Here is a 14,069-nt window from a genome sequence, read left to right as displayed (position 1 = left end):
ACGCCGATCACAGCATCGCCCTGCGCGAGGTCGTCGATGATCGTCTTGCATGGCGGCTTGCCCGTCACACGAAAACTGGTCTTGAATTCTTCCGAGTAGTCAAAGACTCCGCCAAGGCACTCGTTGTAGTAGACGCACAACATCATCTGAACTTGGAGGTTGACGTCCTTCGGGTCCGTGTAGAACTTGGACGCGAGCCGTGTTGCGTCCTGGAGCCACGCGATCTCGGTTGTAACTTCGGTCGATGTCGCCGCCTCGTTTGGCTCGTACAGAAACGACGCCAGCGAGGGGTGGAACTTGGTGCACTGCTGGTTGATCTTGTCGAGCATGGTACCTGTAAAGTTGTACGAGTACGCGCTATCGCCAACCATCGTTGTGTCCGTGTAGTCCATGTAGAGCTGTGGGATGCTCGCAAAGTACGGGTTCAGCGGGTGCGGCGACATCCACACAGACGTCGGAATCGTTCCTGCTTTAAACATGAGCACACCCGGCAATGGATAGCACCCCATACCAGCGTTGCCTCCCTTCATCGTGATGACATCAGTCGGACGGATCGTACTGCCATTGAAGCTGCGACACGAAGACCACGTTCGCGCATCTGCGCCCTTGTTGATTGGCGGCTTGGGCGCCACAACACAGTTGTAATAGATCGTGTGTAGAGCGTCCACCATGGCCTAATACGTTGTCTACATGAGAGATCACGAATGTTGATTCTCATACATGGTGGGCGTAAAACACTGGATCCCCCGGCGACGCAAACGTGCCCATGATCGCGTTCAACGTCGCGTGGACCATGTCTACCAAACGTCAGTTCCACAATGAAACACTCGGAACTTACTGTGCGTGCCATATTGAATGCCTTTTGTGACACCGGCAAGCGTCGGGGCCACGGTCCCCAAGATGTTGTTGTAGACGCTGAGGACGTTGACGTCTGGCGGCACGGCAACCTTGGACCAGTCGTTGCGCGGTATGCAGCCGAGACACGTATTGCTGTTGAATGCTGACGTGCTTTGGCAGAAACTGGACGTCAGATTCGACTTGACGCAGTTGTCCGATGCGATAGTTGTGCCATTGACCGTGTTCTTCATCTTACCCGCGGGGCCTAAAGTCATGTATGATTCTCGTGTCATCGTGTGGCACCAACCTTGCGGAAGCGACCCGCCAAAGTCCTCGAGAAGGGAACCGCACGTGAGCATGTTCTTGCAACTGCCCGCGATGAAGTTGGCGCCGATCGTGGCATAGTCCCAGTACGGAAGAGTTACGCCGGAGTACTGCGGCCCGAGGGAACGCAGCATGTTCTCATACGCGAGCAAGTACGCGCGGTGCCAGTAAAAGAAGAGGCACCCATGGGCTTCTTGTTCCGAGGACGGCTCCATGTGGACCTCCATGAAGCGGTGGTGAAGGCCCTTTTGCATCGCCAGCGACACGGCCGAGATGTACGTTTCCTTCTCGTTGGGCGAATGTTGGCTCCACGCGCGACGGACACGCGGCGGCAAAGTTCTTTGGGTCGTTTCAGCCCACGCAAGAGCAGCAGTGGCGTACAAGGTGGTGAGCACACACGACGCACGCATGGTCGTGTCGAATCCGTTGTGTCCGACATAAATGCGACCATCCTTCTGCTTGGCTCCTTCGGTGATGGAACAAGAAGAATTATCGATCCCTTCGAAAGGAAGCAGTGGCTGCTTTACCTGTCCAGTTACCTGTCAGACATTCGATTACTGTTTTTGACTTTGAGGTTGCAACCTTTTTCGTTTACGCCGAGAACTCTTAAATTTCTTCGACACAAGATCACGAGAAGCTTAAAGTGCGTCTTCATACTTTTCGGTACACACAATCATCATGGTATCTTGTCCAACTACAGGCGCATGCTTGGTTGTTGGCACATGCACACCGATGCTTCCCACGGTACGATCAATTTCGTCCCCGAAGCTATACTGCAAGTGCATGGGGGAGACGAATGAGGTTCGTGTTGGGAGGCCGCCGCTGCCCAAGAAGGGACTGGTGGGTGGGTTAAAAGCGCAGAGTACCTAAAAGGCTTGGAGCTTGACGAGCAAATTGCAAATGAGCTTGCTAGCTTGGTCTTCGATCGTTGTGGTTATGCCTTGCAGAAATAGGCAACTCACTGCGCCGTCATCTTTGGGTAAAATAGCGGTCCGGCGAAGTGGCTCAAGTGCACTTGCTCGGCCTTGGTAAAAACACAGCTTCACGCGTTCCGCGCGAAACTATCCGAAGCGGTGTTGCTACTGATGTCACCGGGTCTCGTACCGCCAGGCTTGTATATTCACCGATTCGGATGCAAAAGTTCATTCATTATGCAGAATCCATAGTGCGTGCGACGAGCGGATGGTTGCGAGCTTTGTCAAAATCGCCGCGTCGCTCTACAAAAACAGCGCCGACGCGCCGTTGCACGGGTACGTCTTGAGCATTGCGCGCTCCCAGCCGGGCACGCCGATGACAGTGTTGCCGCCGGCAAGGTCGTCGACGATGCGCTTGCACGGTGGCTTCTTCGACACGTGGAAGTTGGTCTTGAACTCGTCCGAGTAGTCAAAGACGCCGCCGAGGCACTCGTTGTAGTACACGCACAGCATCATTTGCACTTGGTGCGTGATGTCGGCGTCTTCCGTGTAGTAGTTCGATGCGAGGATCGTCGCGTCGCGGAGCCACATACTCTCCTTGGTGGCGGCAGCCGTCGGCGGCCCGCCGTCCGTTGTGAGGAGTACGGCGCCCGCGGGCTTGAATGCAGAGCACTGCTTGTTCATATCTTCCAGCATCGTGCCCGTAAAGTTGTACTTGTACGAATACGCGCCAAGCTTGGTCGAGTCCGCGTACGGAAGGTACGTTTGCGGAATGCCCTGGAAGAACGGGTAGATCGGGTTCGACGTAGCTGTCCAGATCGACGCTGGCACCGTGCCTACGATATCAAGGTGTCACCGGTCCAACTATCAACTTGATAGATTACCTGCTTCGCCCACCTTCATCGTGATAAGATCCGAGGGGACAATGGTTTTGCCCGCAAAGTTGCGCGTCGTCGTCCACGTGCGGTCGTCGTCATACGGGTTCTTCGGGGGCGACCCAGCCACGATGCAATTGTAGTAGATAGCGTGCAGCGCGTCGGTCGTGGCCTACACACCGTCAGTCAAACCTTCAGAAAGGGCGACGAACATGGTGGGCATAGAACACCGGGTCCGAGGGCGACGCGAACGTGCCCATCGTCGAGTCGAGCACCGCGTGCACCATGTCTATACAGCGAATCGTGTCATGTTATTCAACGCAAATCGCGTACTGTGGGTGCCCCATTGGACGCCGGACGTGACCCCGTCGAGGTTGGGGGGCACATCCCCCAGCACGTTGCTGTAGACGCTCAGTGCATTGACGTCCGGCGGCACCGGAGCTTTGGACCAGTCATTACGCGGCATGCAGTTGAAGCATTTCTTGGTGTTGAACGCGGTCGAGTTTTGGCAAAAATTTCTCGTCAGCGGCGACACGACGCAGTTGTCGGCTTGAAACACCTGCCCATTCACAGTTAGCGTGTACGGGCCCTTCGCCGCTACGCACATTCGGATCATGAGTCATTGTTCTTTCGTGGAAATAGACTTGTACTTGGTGGGAGCGACCCGCCAAAGTCCTTGAGAAGTGGACCACAGCTCAGCATGTCGGTGCATCCGCCAGAGATAAAGTTGGCGCCGAGCGACGCGTAGTCCCAGTACGGCAGCGTGATGCACGCAAACTGAGGCCCGAGCGAGCGCAACATGTTTTCGTACGCGAGCAAGTACGCGCGGTGCCAGTAGAAGAAGAAGCTGTCGTGCGCCTCGCTGTTGGAGGCAGGCTCGATGTGGATCTCGACGAACCGGTGGTGATAGCCGCGCTTCATGCCAAGACTCACAGCCTTGATGTACAAGTCCTTGTCCGCCTGGCAGTACTGGCTCCATGCGCGCCGAATCCGAGGCGTCGGGCATGCCGGCGAGGCGATTTGCGCCGAAACGACGGCGAGTGCGGCGGCGAGGAGGTACAAGTAGCGCATTGGCCGCAAATCGAGGAATGATTGAGCGGATCCGAGACCCAAGGTTCTCGAACAACAACGCGGGTCATTTGCAGCCTAATATGTGGGCACAGAAGGTCCGTCCCAAAGTTCCCACGCAACCCTCGCTTTCATCGATTTCGAACGACGAATAATTCTAAATTGACAGTGTCGAAGATTAGTTTGCAATGTTGAAGGCCCATTGTTCTTTGTCTACACCCACCTGCAACTGCTCGCGCCATCGAGGAGACTTGCTCGACGATGGTCGTGGGCTTTTGCAGTGCCAGATGGGTCGCGAGCGTCCATTCCAATTACTAATTTAAACGAAGTTGACCATTTTTCAACGATGTCCTAACGTTAACATCAGAGACGTCGCTGCTCGTGACATCACAGTACGTAGGTCCTTATCAAGAGTCCTTGTTGCATGCAGCTGCGGCTGACCAATGCCAACGCCAACTTTGTTAGTGGTTCCTTGACGTTTTGAAGTCGGACCAAGCCGGATCCGGAAGAAGATACACGACCTGCAGATTGAACATGTAAAAAGAGATTGCGCGCCAAAAACCACGTGTGGCCAAGTCTCAAGGCAACCCGCCAGGCGCTCACTTTGTCGAGCGTAGTGCCGAGGTAATCGTTGTCAGTAGGAGTAGCCTGAGCAGCTACTGGTACTGAAGCCTCAACCCCTGTGAATCATGCCTGGTGTGGAGCACCGGTAGCCCTTGACGCACTGATACGAGTACCCTGATGATCGTCGTACCCGGTATTGCACATTCACCTGGACGATACGAAAAATTAGGGTTCGTTATCCAGAGCGCGATCGATTATCTATTTGTGACGGACATTTGTTGATGGAGGCAAGGATCAGTGTGTAATGTTGTGTTCGGTGTCGCGTCACGCAGTTGCCCTGGGGCAAGGCAGCCTTGCCATTTCCATCGCCAAATCACGCTGCTCTGTGCCCGGGCTATCCCGGCGCTTCATGCGTCGCTGGCTTGCCATCATGGAGACAATAATGTCGCGTGGTGCCGATGCAATCACTCTGCACGCTCGCGGTGCCACGTGTGTGTGACGTGAAAATCAGGCTGAAGCACGTGAAAATCACACGCGACGTGTGTGCGTGGCGCCGCTGCATTGGCATCGCCAAGCGTACACGCGCGCTCTTCTCTTATGCAAAGCTCCTCGGGCGTGCTCGAGGTGCAGGCTCAACCGCCTGCGCAGCTGCGACAGACAGTGTTTTACACGTGAGAATCGCTGGCCAATCGGCGTGCGTTCCAAACACGGACGATTCACACAATGGGTTTGTATTCACGCGGAATAAAAATACAGCGCAATAAAATGAGCGGTGAATTTCCATTTCCAATTGGAGCGGATGCGACTGCGGCACCTGAAAATCCCCTTCTTCCTCGCGATCGTCGTCTCGCTCTGCTGCTGGTGCTTGCTCGTCGTGACCTTCACAGGCACGCCGGCGACGACGATCCGCAGCTCCAAGTCCTACTTCGCCGATGTGCTCAACCGCGCTCGCTTCCAGGTCCGCGACAACCAGCCACATGCCAATGGCTCATCATGCCGTTGTAGAAGCAGATATCGCCGACGATGATGCAGCCGCAGAACCGTATGACACTGTCGCCCGCACCGTACTGGCGAGCCAACAGCACCAAGACCGACTACGAGTGCTTGGGCTGGCGACAGACAGGTCTGACGCTCTGCAAACCATACATGTGCCATGCTGACGAGCCCATGCTAGGCGGCTGCTCGCCCGATGGTCCGCGCGAAATGAACGAAGACAAGCCATGCGACGCCAAGATTGAAGCAGGTCCGTAGCGATAGGCGAGGTGTCCTCGATGCATTGTATGTCCAGGCACGTCGGGCTACTGCGAATCCATCCACCGCCCGTCCGGTCAAGTCGTGCGCAGCTTCCAGAGCACGTGCGATGGCATGAAGTACGGATCTCACTTTACGTGCTCGCAGACAGGGTATGTTGCTTGTGCTCGACCTTGGATGCTGACATTGTCCAGGGACTTTTTAACGTATGCCGATATGCCATTGACGTACAAGGTGCGACTATTTCAAGTGCCCGTGAAAGAGTCGATCAAGAAGCGCTTCGACCTGACGCGTGGCGTGGTCATGGCCGTGTACCCCAAGGTTATGAAAAGCGCGTATGCTGCGATTCGCCGGGTACCACACGTTGCCATCCGTATTTCGATGGCTCATCGCAGTGCAGCTTCGGGACACGGGGTGCACACTGCCTGTCGAGCTCTGGATCCGCCTCGACGAAATGAAGCTCGACCACCCTGTGCTCAAGCTCCTCACCGACAAGGTACGCATGTGTCTCTCGCGAGCGCCGTGCCATGTCCACGTAGTACAACTGCTTTGTGCGCGAGATCCGCGACGAGGCTGCAACTCATTTTTACGTCAAGCCGTACGCCGTCTACCACAGGTAAACCAAGTCGGACAGGCACAGGCCCACCTTCCTCTTGCAGTGCATTTGACCAAGTGCTCTTGCTCGACTGCGACAACTTTGTGGCGGTGGACCCGACGTACCTCTTTGACTCGCCCGAATTCAAGGAAACCGGTACACACGCTGCCCTTTGGCGCGCCCAAGGCGTCAAAGCAGCGTAGGCGCCATGTTTTGGCCCGACTTTTGGAGCATGCGCAAGACGATTTTCAACATTCACAACAACTCGGTGCTCTGGGAGCTCCTCGGCGTGCCGTTCGTCGACATGTTTGAGCAAGAGTCGGGTCAAGTGCTCGTCGACCGCACGGTCCGTTCTCTGCGACCTCCTTACGACGAGGTCGACGTGCCCAAGTAGAAGAGCGCCGAGCCGCTGCGCAACCTCATGTTTTACAGCTTTCACGAGCCGCGCTTGATCGAGCTCTTTGACATGGCGTGGGGCGACAAGGACCTCTTCCGGTTTGCGTGGTACGATCGAGCGACCGATATTCTCATCGCCCAACGCTTTGCCCCAGGTTGCGGGCCAACCAGCCTTTCCACATGATCCAAAAGCCCCCGGGGTCGGCCGGCGTCAAGCACATCACGTACGTGAGCCAACGCGCGGCAGTCCCGACATATACTTTGTAGCTACGATCTCTTTTGCGGGCACACGATGGTGCAGCACGACCCCCAAGGCAACATTGTGTTTCTCCACCGCAACACGTACAAGCTCACGGGCTCGCCGGACGCGCCGCTCATCTGTACGAGTGACTTGACCGATATCATGCTCACGACAGGCGTTGGCAGGGGACCACATTCAGCAGTTCCGGCTGCCCGTGGCCGACGAGGCGTACGACGTGCGCGGTGCCAACGGCGGCGAAGTGTTTCCCGACTTTAAGCGGTACGCGATCCTATCGCTCGACGTCGTGCGCATCATGGTGTAGCTGTTTCGGCAAGGACACTGCGTACGAGCCGACGTTCCTTCTCACGCCGCTCAAGGACTTTGCTTTTGGCGACCTCGAGCCGTCGATCCTCCAATATGCGCACGAGGCGTGGCTGCTCGTGCCCGACGAGACGGAGACGCCCGAAGGGCCGTAGATCGACCCGACATGATTTTAACCACAAGTAGACGCAATACACACACGCACTAGTCATGTCATGCCACGTACAAGGGCTTGCAGCGCGGCGGTCGTATGCGATGCTCGGCTGCGTCATTGCACAATGGGACGGCGTGGGCACGCCCTCCTTGGGCAGCCATGCACGCGTTCGCTGGCGCCGTCGAGTGCTGCGGCGAGGTCTCTTGCGCTAGTGGCATGCAGCTTACGGCCTGGAGCGTTGCCGCCGCCATCCATCGGTGGTCGCAGCAGATGGCCTCTGGTCGCTCGGCGGCGGCGAGCCCGGGACGGTGCCTCAATTAAATACGCAAGTCATTTGACGCCGTCATTTAATGGTTGTATTGGATGTTTGTATGTACGCCGAGCGGGGGGCCAATAAAACGGCGGTGATAAAATGCATCGCGCATCTCATTGGCCAAAAAGGCGCGCCGGGTTTCACTGGTTCGCAAGCATGTGGTGTTTAATGGTTGGTGCATGGCATGTTGGCGCCCGGTGCACAGTCGAGTTCATTTTTTTCTTCCGCCCCCAAGAAAAGGTAAAGTGAGCTCTGAGATGGGCCGGCGCTCAGGGCCATCTGCAAGTAGACACTACCATGGTTCAAGTGACCCCCGTCGTGAAGCGCCCGATCATCAAGAAGAAGATCACCAAGTTCAAGCGCCACCAGTCGAACCGCTTCAAGCGCGTGGCCGAGTCGTGGCGCAAGCCCAAGGGTATTGATGGCCGTGTCCGTCGCCGCTTCAAGGGCGCGATCCGCATGCCCAACGTCGGCTACGGCTCGAACTCGAAGACCAAGCACTTGTTGCCCAACGGCTTCTACAAGTTCACGGTCAAGAACGTCGCCGAGTTGGACATGCTCCTCATGCACAACCGCAAGTACTGCGCCGAGATCGCCCACAACGTCTCGGGCCGCAAGCGCAAGGACATCTTGACGCGCGCTGAGCAGCTCAACATCCGTGTCACGAACCCCAACGCCCGTGTCCGCGCCGAAGAAGCCGAGTAAGCTTTGTAGGAATGCACCATGGAACGAACGAGGAAGGATGCGACGCACGACGGCTCTTAGTGTGGACACCTTTTTTGCAGGGGTTAAGAAATTACCATCACATACACTTGGACCACGTTGTCGCCTCAATACGTCGAGTCGCAGCGCAGGAACGAACGACTCTCGGAGCCCGAGAGTCGACGAGGCCACCACCGCCCTTGACACCCTGGCGCAGTATTTCAACCGTTTCTCTCCGGAGCGCCTGATACGTCTGGACGACTGAGCTCCGTGGAACGCACTTGACGCGTTGAAGACAAGCGCGTCGTCTGCGATCTCCCACATGCCTCTGAGTCCATCCTGCAGAGTAGCCACTCTTGGCGCGAATGATTACACCGAGGTGTGTGCTGATAGCCCGGCTACAGTACCGTTGAATGGCCAATATCGTCACGCCTGCGAAGAGATATAGTTGCTGCACTTTGATAGCAGTCCTTTGAGCTATTGGAGCTCCGCGAACGTGCAAACAAGAGTACACATAAAATACTCGTGGTGCAAACTACCGGTACTTCGTACTACCGCCACCGCGGACTCCTCTGCATGTTCCTCGAGCGACTTGCTTTCGAGTGCACTGGTAGTCGCTGCGAGGTGCACAACGTCAGGGTATCTCTTGAGCTCGACACCAATGTCCACTTTGATTTGTCCATCGAGAGCCTCGTCACATGCCAGACGAGCCCGCTTGTCAACGGAACAGTTATTTTACCGGTAGTCCCTTGCTGCCCTTGTACACAAGAGGCTCCGTCCACTGGCGCGCTCGTGACTCTTCGTGGTGCCTTTGATTGGCTATAATGCCGGCAATAATATATTGTATGGTTTGGAAAGCATACATTTACCAAGCTAAATTGCCAAGGATGTGGGAAATTAAAATACGCCGGATAATGATTGGTGAGGGCCTGAGCTAAGATTGCATTTGCCGCTCAAGCGCCATGTCGTCGTCGGATGATGAAGCTCCGGAGCAGGTCTCCATGGCCATGGCCAAGACCCAGGTAGATATGCCACGTGGCTCTCAAGCACTGGTGCTAACGACACGTCTTTCTTGCGCAGGCCATCGAGTCCCGTGCATCTGAAAAGCAAGCACGCGCCTCGGCCAAGGCCACCGCGGCGCTCAAGCGCAAGCGGTACGTCGCTTGTTTCTTGTAATAGTACTTGACGAATCGACGTTCTAGTCAGCCCAAGAAGAAGGAGGAGACCGTGATTGAAGCCTTGCCCGACGACATCCTCGCTGCTGTAAGCGCGCCGAGATCCTAGAGTGTGCAATGCTCATCCCTGTATCTCTCAGGTCGCCGCTGCGCAAGACGAGCCCAATGTCGACGCGGACGGAAAGCAGGAAGAGGAAGCGGTCGTACAACCCAAGAAGTCCAAAAAGACCAAGAAGAACTCGCACACCCGCCGCTTTGGCAACATCGAAGTTACGACGGTCGCGAGTCTCGTACGTACATAGAATACCTTCGTCTCTTGTACTGACCGTTGGTGGGCTGGTAAAGGAAGAAGAAGCAGCACCCGTGTCCGACTCGATCGCCAAGTTCATTGAGCTCCGCTCGGCGCCCCACCGCGAGCGTGCGAACTACAACAAGGCGCTCCTCAAGCCCGTTGTGAACAGCCGAACGATGAAGGCCAAGGCTAAGATTTAAAGCGACGTAGATGCAACGTGGATACGTCCAGGCACGGCAAATTATATACAAACTCTTTTTTCATCGTCCTTATGCCCTCGGCGAATGACTAACTAAACGCGAGTTGAGCCTTGCACGCTGGACACCAAGGGCGCATCAATTGAAAAGGCGGTTGAGAAGACCGTTGGCGTGAAACCTCCCAGTCGATTCAAGACCGACGATGGCCGACGCGGGAGCAACGACGAGCTCGCTCTTGCCGGGACAGGACCCGGTCGTGACCGAGGCCGCGCTGCGCTACAGCCAGGAGATTCAGGCTCTCGTGCCGACGTTGCCAGACGAGATGGGCCTCTTCCGCCAGGAGGTTGAGAAGATGCTCAACGCGCTCACCAAGTCGCAGGAGAGTGAACAGCGCCTCGTGCGCCGGACGCGGGAGATTGTGCACGAGATTGGGACCAACCAAGACAAGTACGCGCGGGACAAGGAGGAGGAGCTCGAGGCGTACAACTACAAGAAGAAGGTCCAGGTCGAGATCGAAGTCATGTGGGGCCAGGTCGCCAATTCGCACAAGATCGAAACCGAGAAGCAGGCAAAGCTCAACGAGCTGCGGACGAGTATTGCGATGCTCGAGGAGGAGCTCAAGAATGGATCTGGCTGGAGCGAAGCGCAGGAAGAGGCGATGGCCAAGCTCAAGCGGCAGCGGGCCGACGGTGCCCGCGAGGTGGACACCAAGACGACCGAGCTCCAGCAAGTGCGGATGCAGGTGAACGCACTCCACGCGCTCGTGACCGAGGCCGAGGAGGAGCAATTCCGTCTGGACGAGGCCGTCGCACGCGCCAACCAGGACGTCGCAGAGCGCAAGAGCTCGGCCGAGAAGGAGACCAGGCGCAAGTTGGTGCTGGAGAAGCAGCTCAAAGCTCTCAAGTCGGAAGCCGAGCTTCTCAACGCCGAGCACAAAAGCAAGGTGGACCAGGTCAAGGCTGGCGAAGCCGTGTTGAAACAAGTACGACGACACTATAAGCTGCAACGAATCCATAGCGTCGCCTAGAAAGAAACGCAGCTGCGCGAATCCAAGGCTCGGATGGAAAAGTACCTCAAGCAGTACGATGTTCTGTACCGCACGACGCACCAGTTCACCGAAGCCATGGAGACTCAGTGGCAAAAGTACGATGTCGTTCGCCGCGGTAGCATCTATCTGTTGCCCTTAGAAACCAAGAAATCTTGACCATGAACAACCACATGGAGACCGAGGTGGCGACCAAGGAGGACGCGATCGCCAAGCTCGTGGCCGAATGCACCAAGATCGAAGCGCTTGTCGAGCTTACAAAGGAAAAGATCGCCGACGTCAACGCCGCCAAAGGTTGTGTTTGCAACAACCCCAGCAACACATGGAAGGCTTGGATGTGTAGCCAAGGTCGACACAAAGCGCGACGCTTGTAAGCTCACGTTGAACGAGCTTGAGAACGTGACGATGGAGGTCGAGCGCAAGCAAGGCGAAGCCGTTCGAAAGACGCTCGACGATCTCATTCGACAGCGCGAGCTCGTGAATAAGATGCTTGTTCGCGCCGCCGACACATCCCAAGGCACGCAAGACCTCATCAAGATTCAGGAGAACACGATGAAAAATCTCGAAAATGAAATCAGTGGGTACCGGCAAAGCGTCAAGAAACAACGGTACACCCAATGCTAACTAGTCTTGAAACTTGCAAACTCCGATTTAGGGACATGATCCAGCAGCTCGTGACGGACCGTGATCGGTACGACAAAGAAGCAGAAGCCGCCAACAAAAAGTATCGCACCGCCCTTGAGGAGGCCAAGCTGCAGGACCTTCAAGTAGGCGATGACATCGATGTAAGATCGTCACACTCGGATAGGTCGTATCGCTCCAAGACAAGATCAACGAGGGCGAGGCGCGGCTCAAGCAGCAGCAAAATCTGTACGAAGCCGTGCGCAGCGACCGGAACCTGTACAGCAAGAGCCTCATCGAGTCGCAAGAAGAAATCGCCGACATGAAGCGCAAATTCAAAATCATGAACCACCAAATCGAGCAGCTCAAGGAAGAAATCACGACAAAAGACCATTCCCTCGTGAAGGAGCACTTTGACCACCACAAAGTGGACAAAGTGCGTTCTTATTCTCCACATTATCGGCGGTATGAACGGAAGTGCGTAGGACAAAGAAACCCTCAAAGCCGAGCTCACTCGCATCAAGAAGCAAATTCAGAGCTCCGAGCAAATCATCACGAATCAGGTACTCTTCACAAGCCATGGTTCCTTGACACTGGAACTGAATTTCATGGATGTAGGAGCAAGAGATCTCCAAATTGGCCTCAATTATCCAAGAGGCCGACGACGAGCGCCAGCGCCAGCTCAAAGAGTACAACGCCGTCATCAACGACCGCGACAACCTTCGCGCACAGCTCATTCTGCGCAAGTACGTCTGTCCTCATTAGTTCCACATCCATTTACGTTCACGTTTAGTGAGGAGCTCAAGTCGCTCTATGAAAAGATTAAGATCCAAAAGTCCACGCTCAACATTGGTCAGGTTCAGTACGCCGAGCGCGTAAAAGAAGTTCGCGCACTGGAGACGCGCGTCTTGGACCTCATGGCGGAGCACAAAAAGACAGAAGAGCAAATCTCGTGCACCGGGTACGATAAAGCATGGGTGCCGGTAATTAGACAAATGTCTTGTAGCGACCTCAAGAGCGAACTACTTCGCCTCGAACGCGACTTGCTTCAAGAACGCACCAAGATCAAAGCCCTCTCAGAGGTCCACGACGCTCTATTTTACCTTCTCTCGAATCCAATTGTAGGAGTTGGATCACCCCATGAACGTGCACCGGTGGCGCAAGCTCGAAGGCAGCGACCCCAAGCGTTTCGACATGGTGCGTACTATCGAGTTGAGAGGTTGGTTTGTCACGTCTGATGTAGATCCGCAAAATTCAAGTGCTGCAGAAAAAACTCATAAAAAAGTCCGAGGAGGCGTGCATGAAGGGTGCGTTGTCCAAATGTGGCTTGGCACTCATGCGTTGTGTCTAGATTTGCTCATTGTCGAGAAAGAAAAGCTGTATGTTGAGCTCAAGAACGTGCTGGCGCGCCAGCCAGGACCCGAAGTCGCCGAGCAGCTACTGGTCTATCAAGACAACCTCAAGAAGAAGCAAGCTCAGATGAAAAGTACACATATTCCTCGTGACGACAAGAGACAAATCACCTGCGACTAGATATGGAGAACGAGCTCGAAATGTACAAGGCTCAAGTCCGCGAGTACAAGCACGACCTCCAGCGCATCGACAAGGAGATGCTCAAACTCAAAGAAACATGGCTCCACAAAGTCCGTGCGGAAGTCAACGAGCTTCCCGTGGGCCCAGAGATGGACGATGTTGAGCCACCCGAGCAAAGCAACAACCAAGGGTTTGCTGTCGTGCACCACAGTGTGGGATCAGACGAGATGTATCTGTGTCGTAGGACAGAGCGACCGGCTCCGCCCGCCGTACCGAGCCCGCTCGACGAATCCATGTTTGCACTCGGCAAATAAGCGTCCCTTGCATGCTTTCATATACTTGGCTATCAATTCAATACAATACACAACAGTTCGCGCAGCCCCGGAATTAACGATGCGGACAAAAAAACCAGCTTTGCTTGCAAACACGAATTGGCGATACAAATTTATTTGTTGAACTTACATCGACGAAGATGCAAGGGAAAAAGGGAAACATCAAACGTGAAAAACATTCCACCAGATAATTTTTACCTGTTAGATATTCAAAAAAGAGGTATGAGACATGGAAATGACACAATGGCCGAGTGGTCTAAGGCGCTGGATTTAGGCTCCAGTCTTCGGGCGTGGGTTCAAATCCCACTTGTGTCATCAG

At 55.3% G+C, this 14,069-nt stretch overlaps 6 protein-coding genes and 1 non-coding gene across 7 annotated transcripts in view; 5 read left to right on the top strand and 2 right to left on the bottom strand.

Moving 5' to 3' along the window:
* SDRG_11852 (hypothetical protein) overlaps window positions 1-1,655 on the bottom strand; it is a gene marked incomplete at its 3' end in the record, with an annotated part of 1,855 nt that extends 200 nt beyond the window's left edge. Inside the window, exons 1-5 of the mRNA XM_008617906.1 lie at window positions 1,145-1,655; window positions 839-1,102; window positions 721-797; window positions 512-674; window positions 12-466 (exon numbers count right to left, since the gene is read on the bottom strand). Coding sequence (XP_008616128.1) covers window positions 12-466; window positions 512-674; window positions 721-797; window positions 839-1,102; window positions 1,145-1,571 — 1,386 coding nt within the window. The 5' untranslated portion in view covers window positions 1,572-1,655. The remainder of the gene's footprint in view (window positions 1-11; window positions 467-511; window positions 675-720; window positions 798-838; window positions 1,103-1,144) is intronic.
* A 633-nt stretch (window positions 1,656-2,288) lies between these two features.
* SDRG_11851 (hypothetical protein) lies at window positions 2,289-4,168 on the bottom strand. Its single transcript, XM_008617905.1, has 5 exons — window positions 3,601-4,168; window positions 3,284-3,547; window positions 3,163-3,239; window positions 2,960-3,122; window positions 2,289-2,911 (listed from the first exon to the last, which is right to left on the bottom strand). Exons 1-5 carry the CDS (start codon window positions 4,019-4,021, stop codon window positions 2,379-2,381), a joined length of 1,458 nt encoding a protein of 485 aa, XP_008616127.1. The 5' UTR covers window positions 4,022-4,168; the 3' UTR covers window positions 2,289-2,378.
* A 1,208-nt stretch (window positions 4,169-5,376) lies between these two features.
* Window positions 5,377-7,880, top strand: SDRG_11850 (hypothetical protein). The gene is made up of 14 exons (XM_008617904.1): window positions 5,377-5,540; window positions 5,588-5,705; window positions 5,757-5,825; window positions 5,871-5,985; window positions 6,028-6,187; window positions 6,234-6,329; window positions 6,373-6,449; window positions 6,493-6,584; window positions 6,632-6,774; window positions 6,823-6,932; window positions 6,980-7,048; window positions 7,092-7,204; window positions 7,251-7,344; window positions 7,388-7,880. Exons 1-14 carry the CDS (start codon window positions 5,382-5,384, stop codon window positions 7,539-7,541), a joined length of 1,569 nt encoding a protein of 522 aa, XP_008616126.1. The 5' UTR covers window positions 5,377-5,381; the 3' UTR covers window positions 7,542-7,880.
* A 143-nt stretch (window positions 7,881-8,023) lies between these two features.
* SDRG_11849 (50S ribosomal protein L32e) lies at window positions 8,024-8,689 on the top strand. Its single transcript, XM_008617903.1, has 2 exons — window positions 8,024-8,093; window positions 8,143-8,689. Exons 1-2 carry the CDS (start codon window positions 8,033-8,035, stop codon window positions 8,556-8,558), a joined length of 477 nt encoding a protein of 158 aa, XP_008616125.1. The 5' UTR covers window positions 8,024-8,032; the 3' UTR covers window positions 8,559-8,689.
* Window positions 8,690-9,482: 793 nt separating this feature from the next.
* SDRG_11848 (hypothetical protein) lies at window positions 9,483-10,290 on the top strand. The gene is made up of 5 exons (XM_008617902.1): window positions 9,483-9,577; window positions 9,636-9,709; window positions 9,758-9,818; window positions 9,871-10,020; window positions 10,076-10,290. The coding sequence occupies exons 1-5, from the start codon at window positions 9,518-9,520 to the stop codon at window positions 10,220-10,222; spliced, it is 492 nt and encodes a 163-aa protein (XP_008616124.1). The 5' UTR covers window positions 9,483-9,517; the 3' UTR covers window positions 10,223-10,290.
* Window positions 10,291-10,421: 131 nt separating this feature from the next.
* Window positions 10,422-13,771, top strand: SDRG_11847 (hypothetical protein; the record flags this gene model as incomplete). Its single annotated transcript, XM_008617901.1, has 15 exons — window positions 10,422-11,201; window positions 11,247-11,362; window positions 11,407-11,558; window positions 11,608-11,872; window positions 11,920-12,031; window positions 12,073-12,321; window positions 12,371-12,448; window positions 12,504-12,631; window positions 12,679-12,846; window positions 12,892-12,967; window positions 13,011-13,082; window positions 13,129-13,192; window positions 13,237-13,371; window positions 13,419-13,608; window positions 13,663-13,771. 15 exons carry the CDS (start codon window positions 10,422-10,424, stop codon window positions 13,730-13,732), a joined length of 2,655 nt encoding a protein of 884 aa, XP_008616123.1. The 3' UTR covers window positions 13,733-13,771.
* A 216-nt stretch (window positions 13,772-13,987) lies between these two features.
* On the top strand, window positions 13,988-14,065 carry SDRG_11846. Its single transcript has one exon. It is a non-coding gene; the product is annotated as a tRNA-Leu (tRNA).
* Window positions 14,066-14,069: the final 4 nt, after the last annotated feature.

Source organism: Saprolegnia diclina (assembly GCF_000281045.1).
Source record: "Saprolegnia diclina VS20 unplaced genomic scaffold supercont1.44, whole genome shotgun sequence".
NCBI lineage: Eukaryota > Oomycota > Saprolegniomycetes > Saprolegniales > Saprolegniaceae > Saprolegnia > Saprolegnia diclina.
The sequence above is the reverse complement of the archived record's forward strand: the minus strand, read 5'-3'. Positions and strand labels throughout refer to the sequence as shown.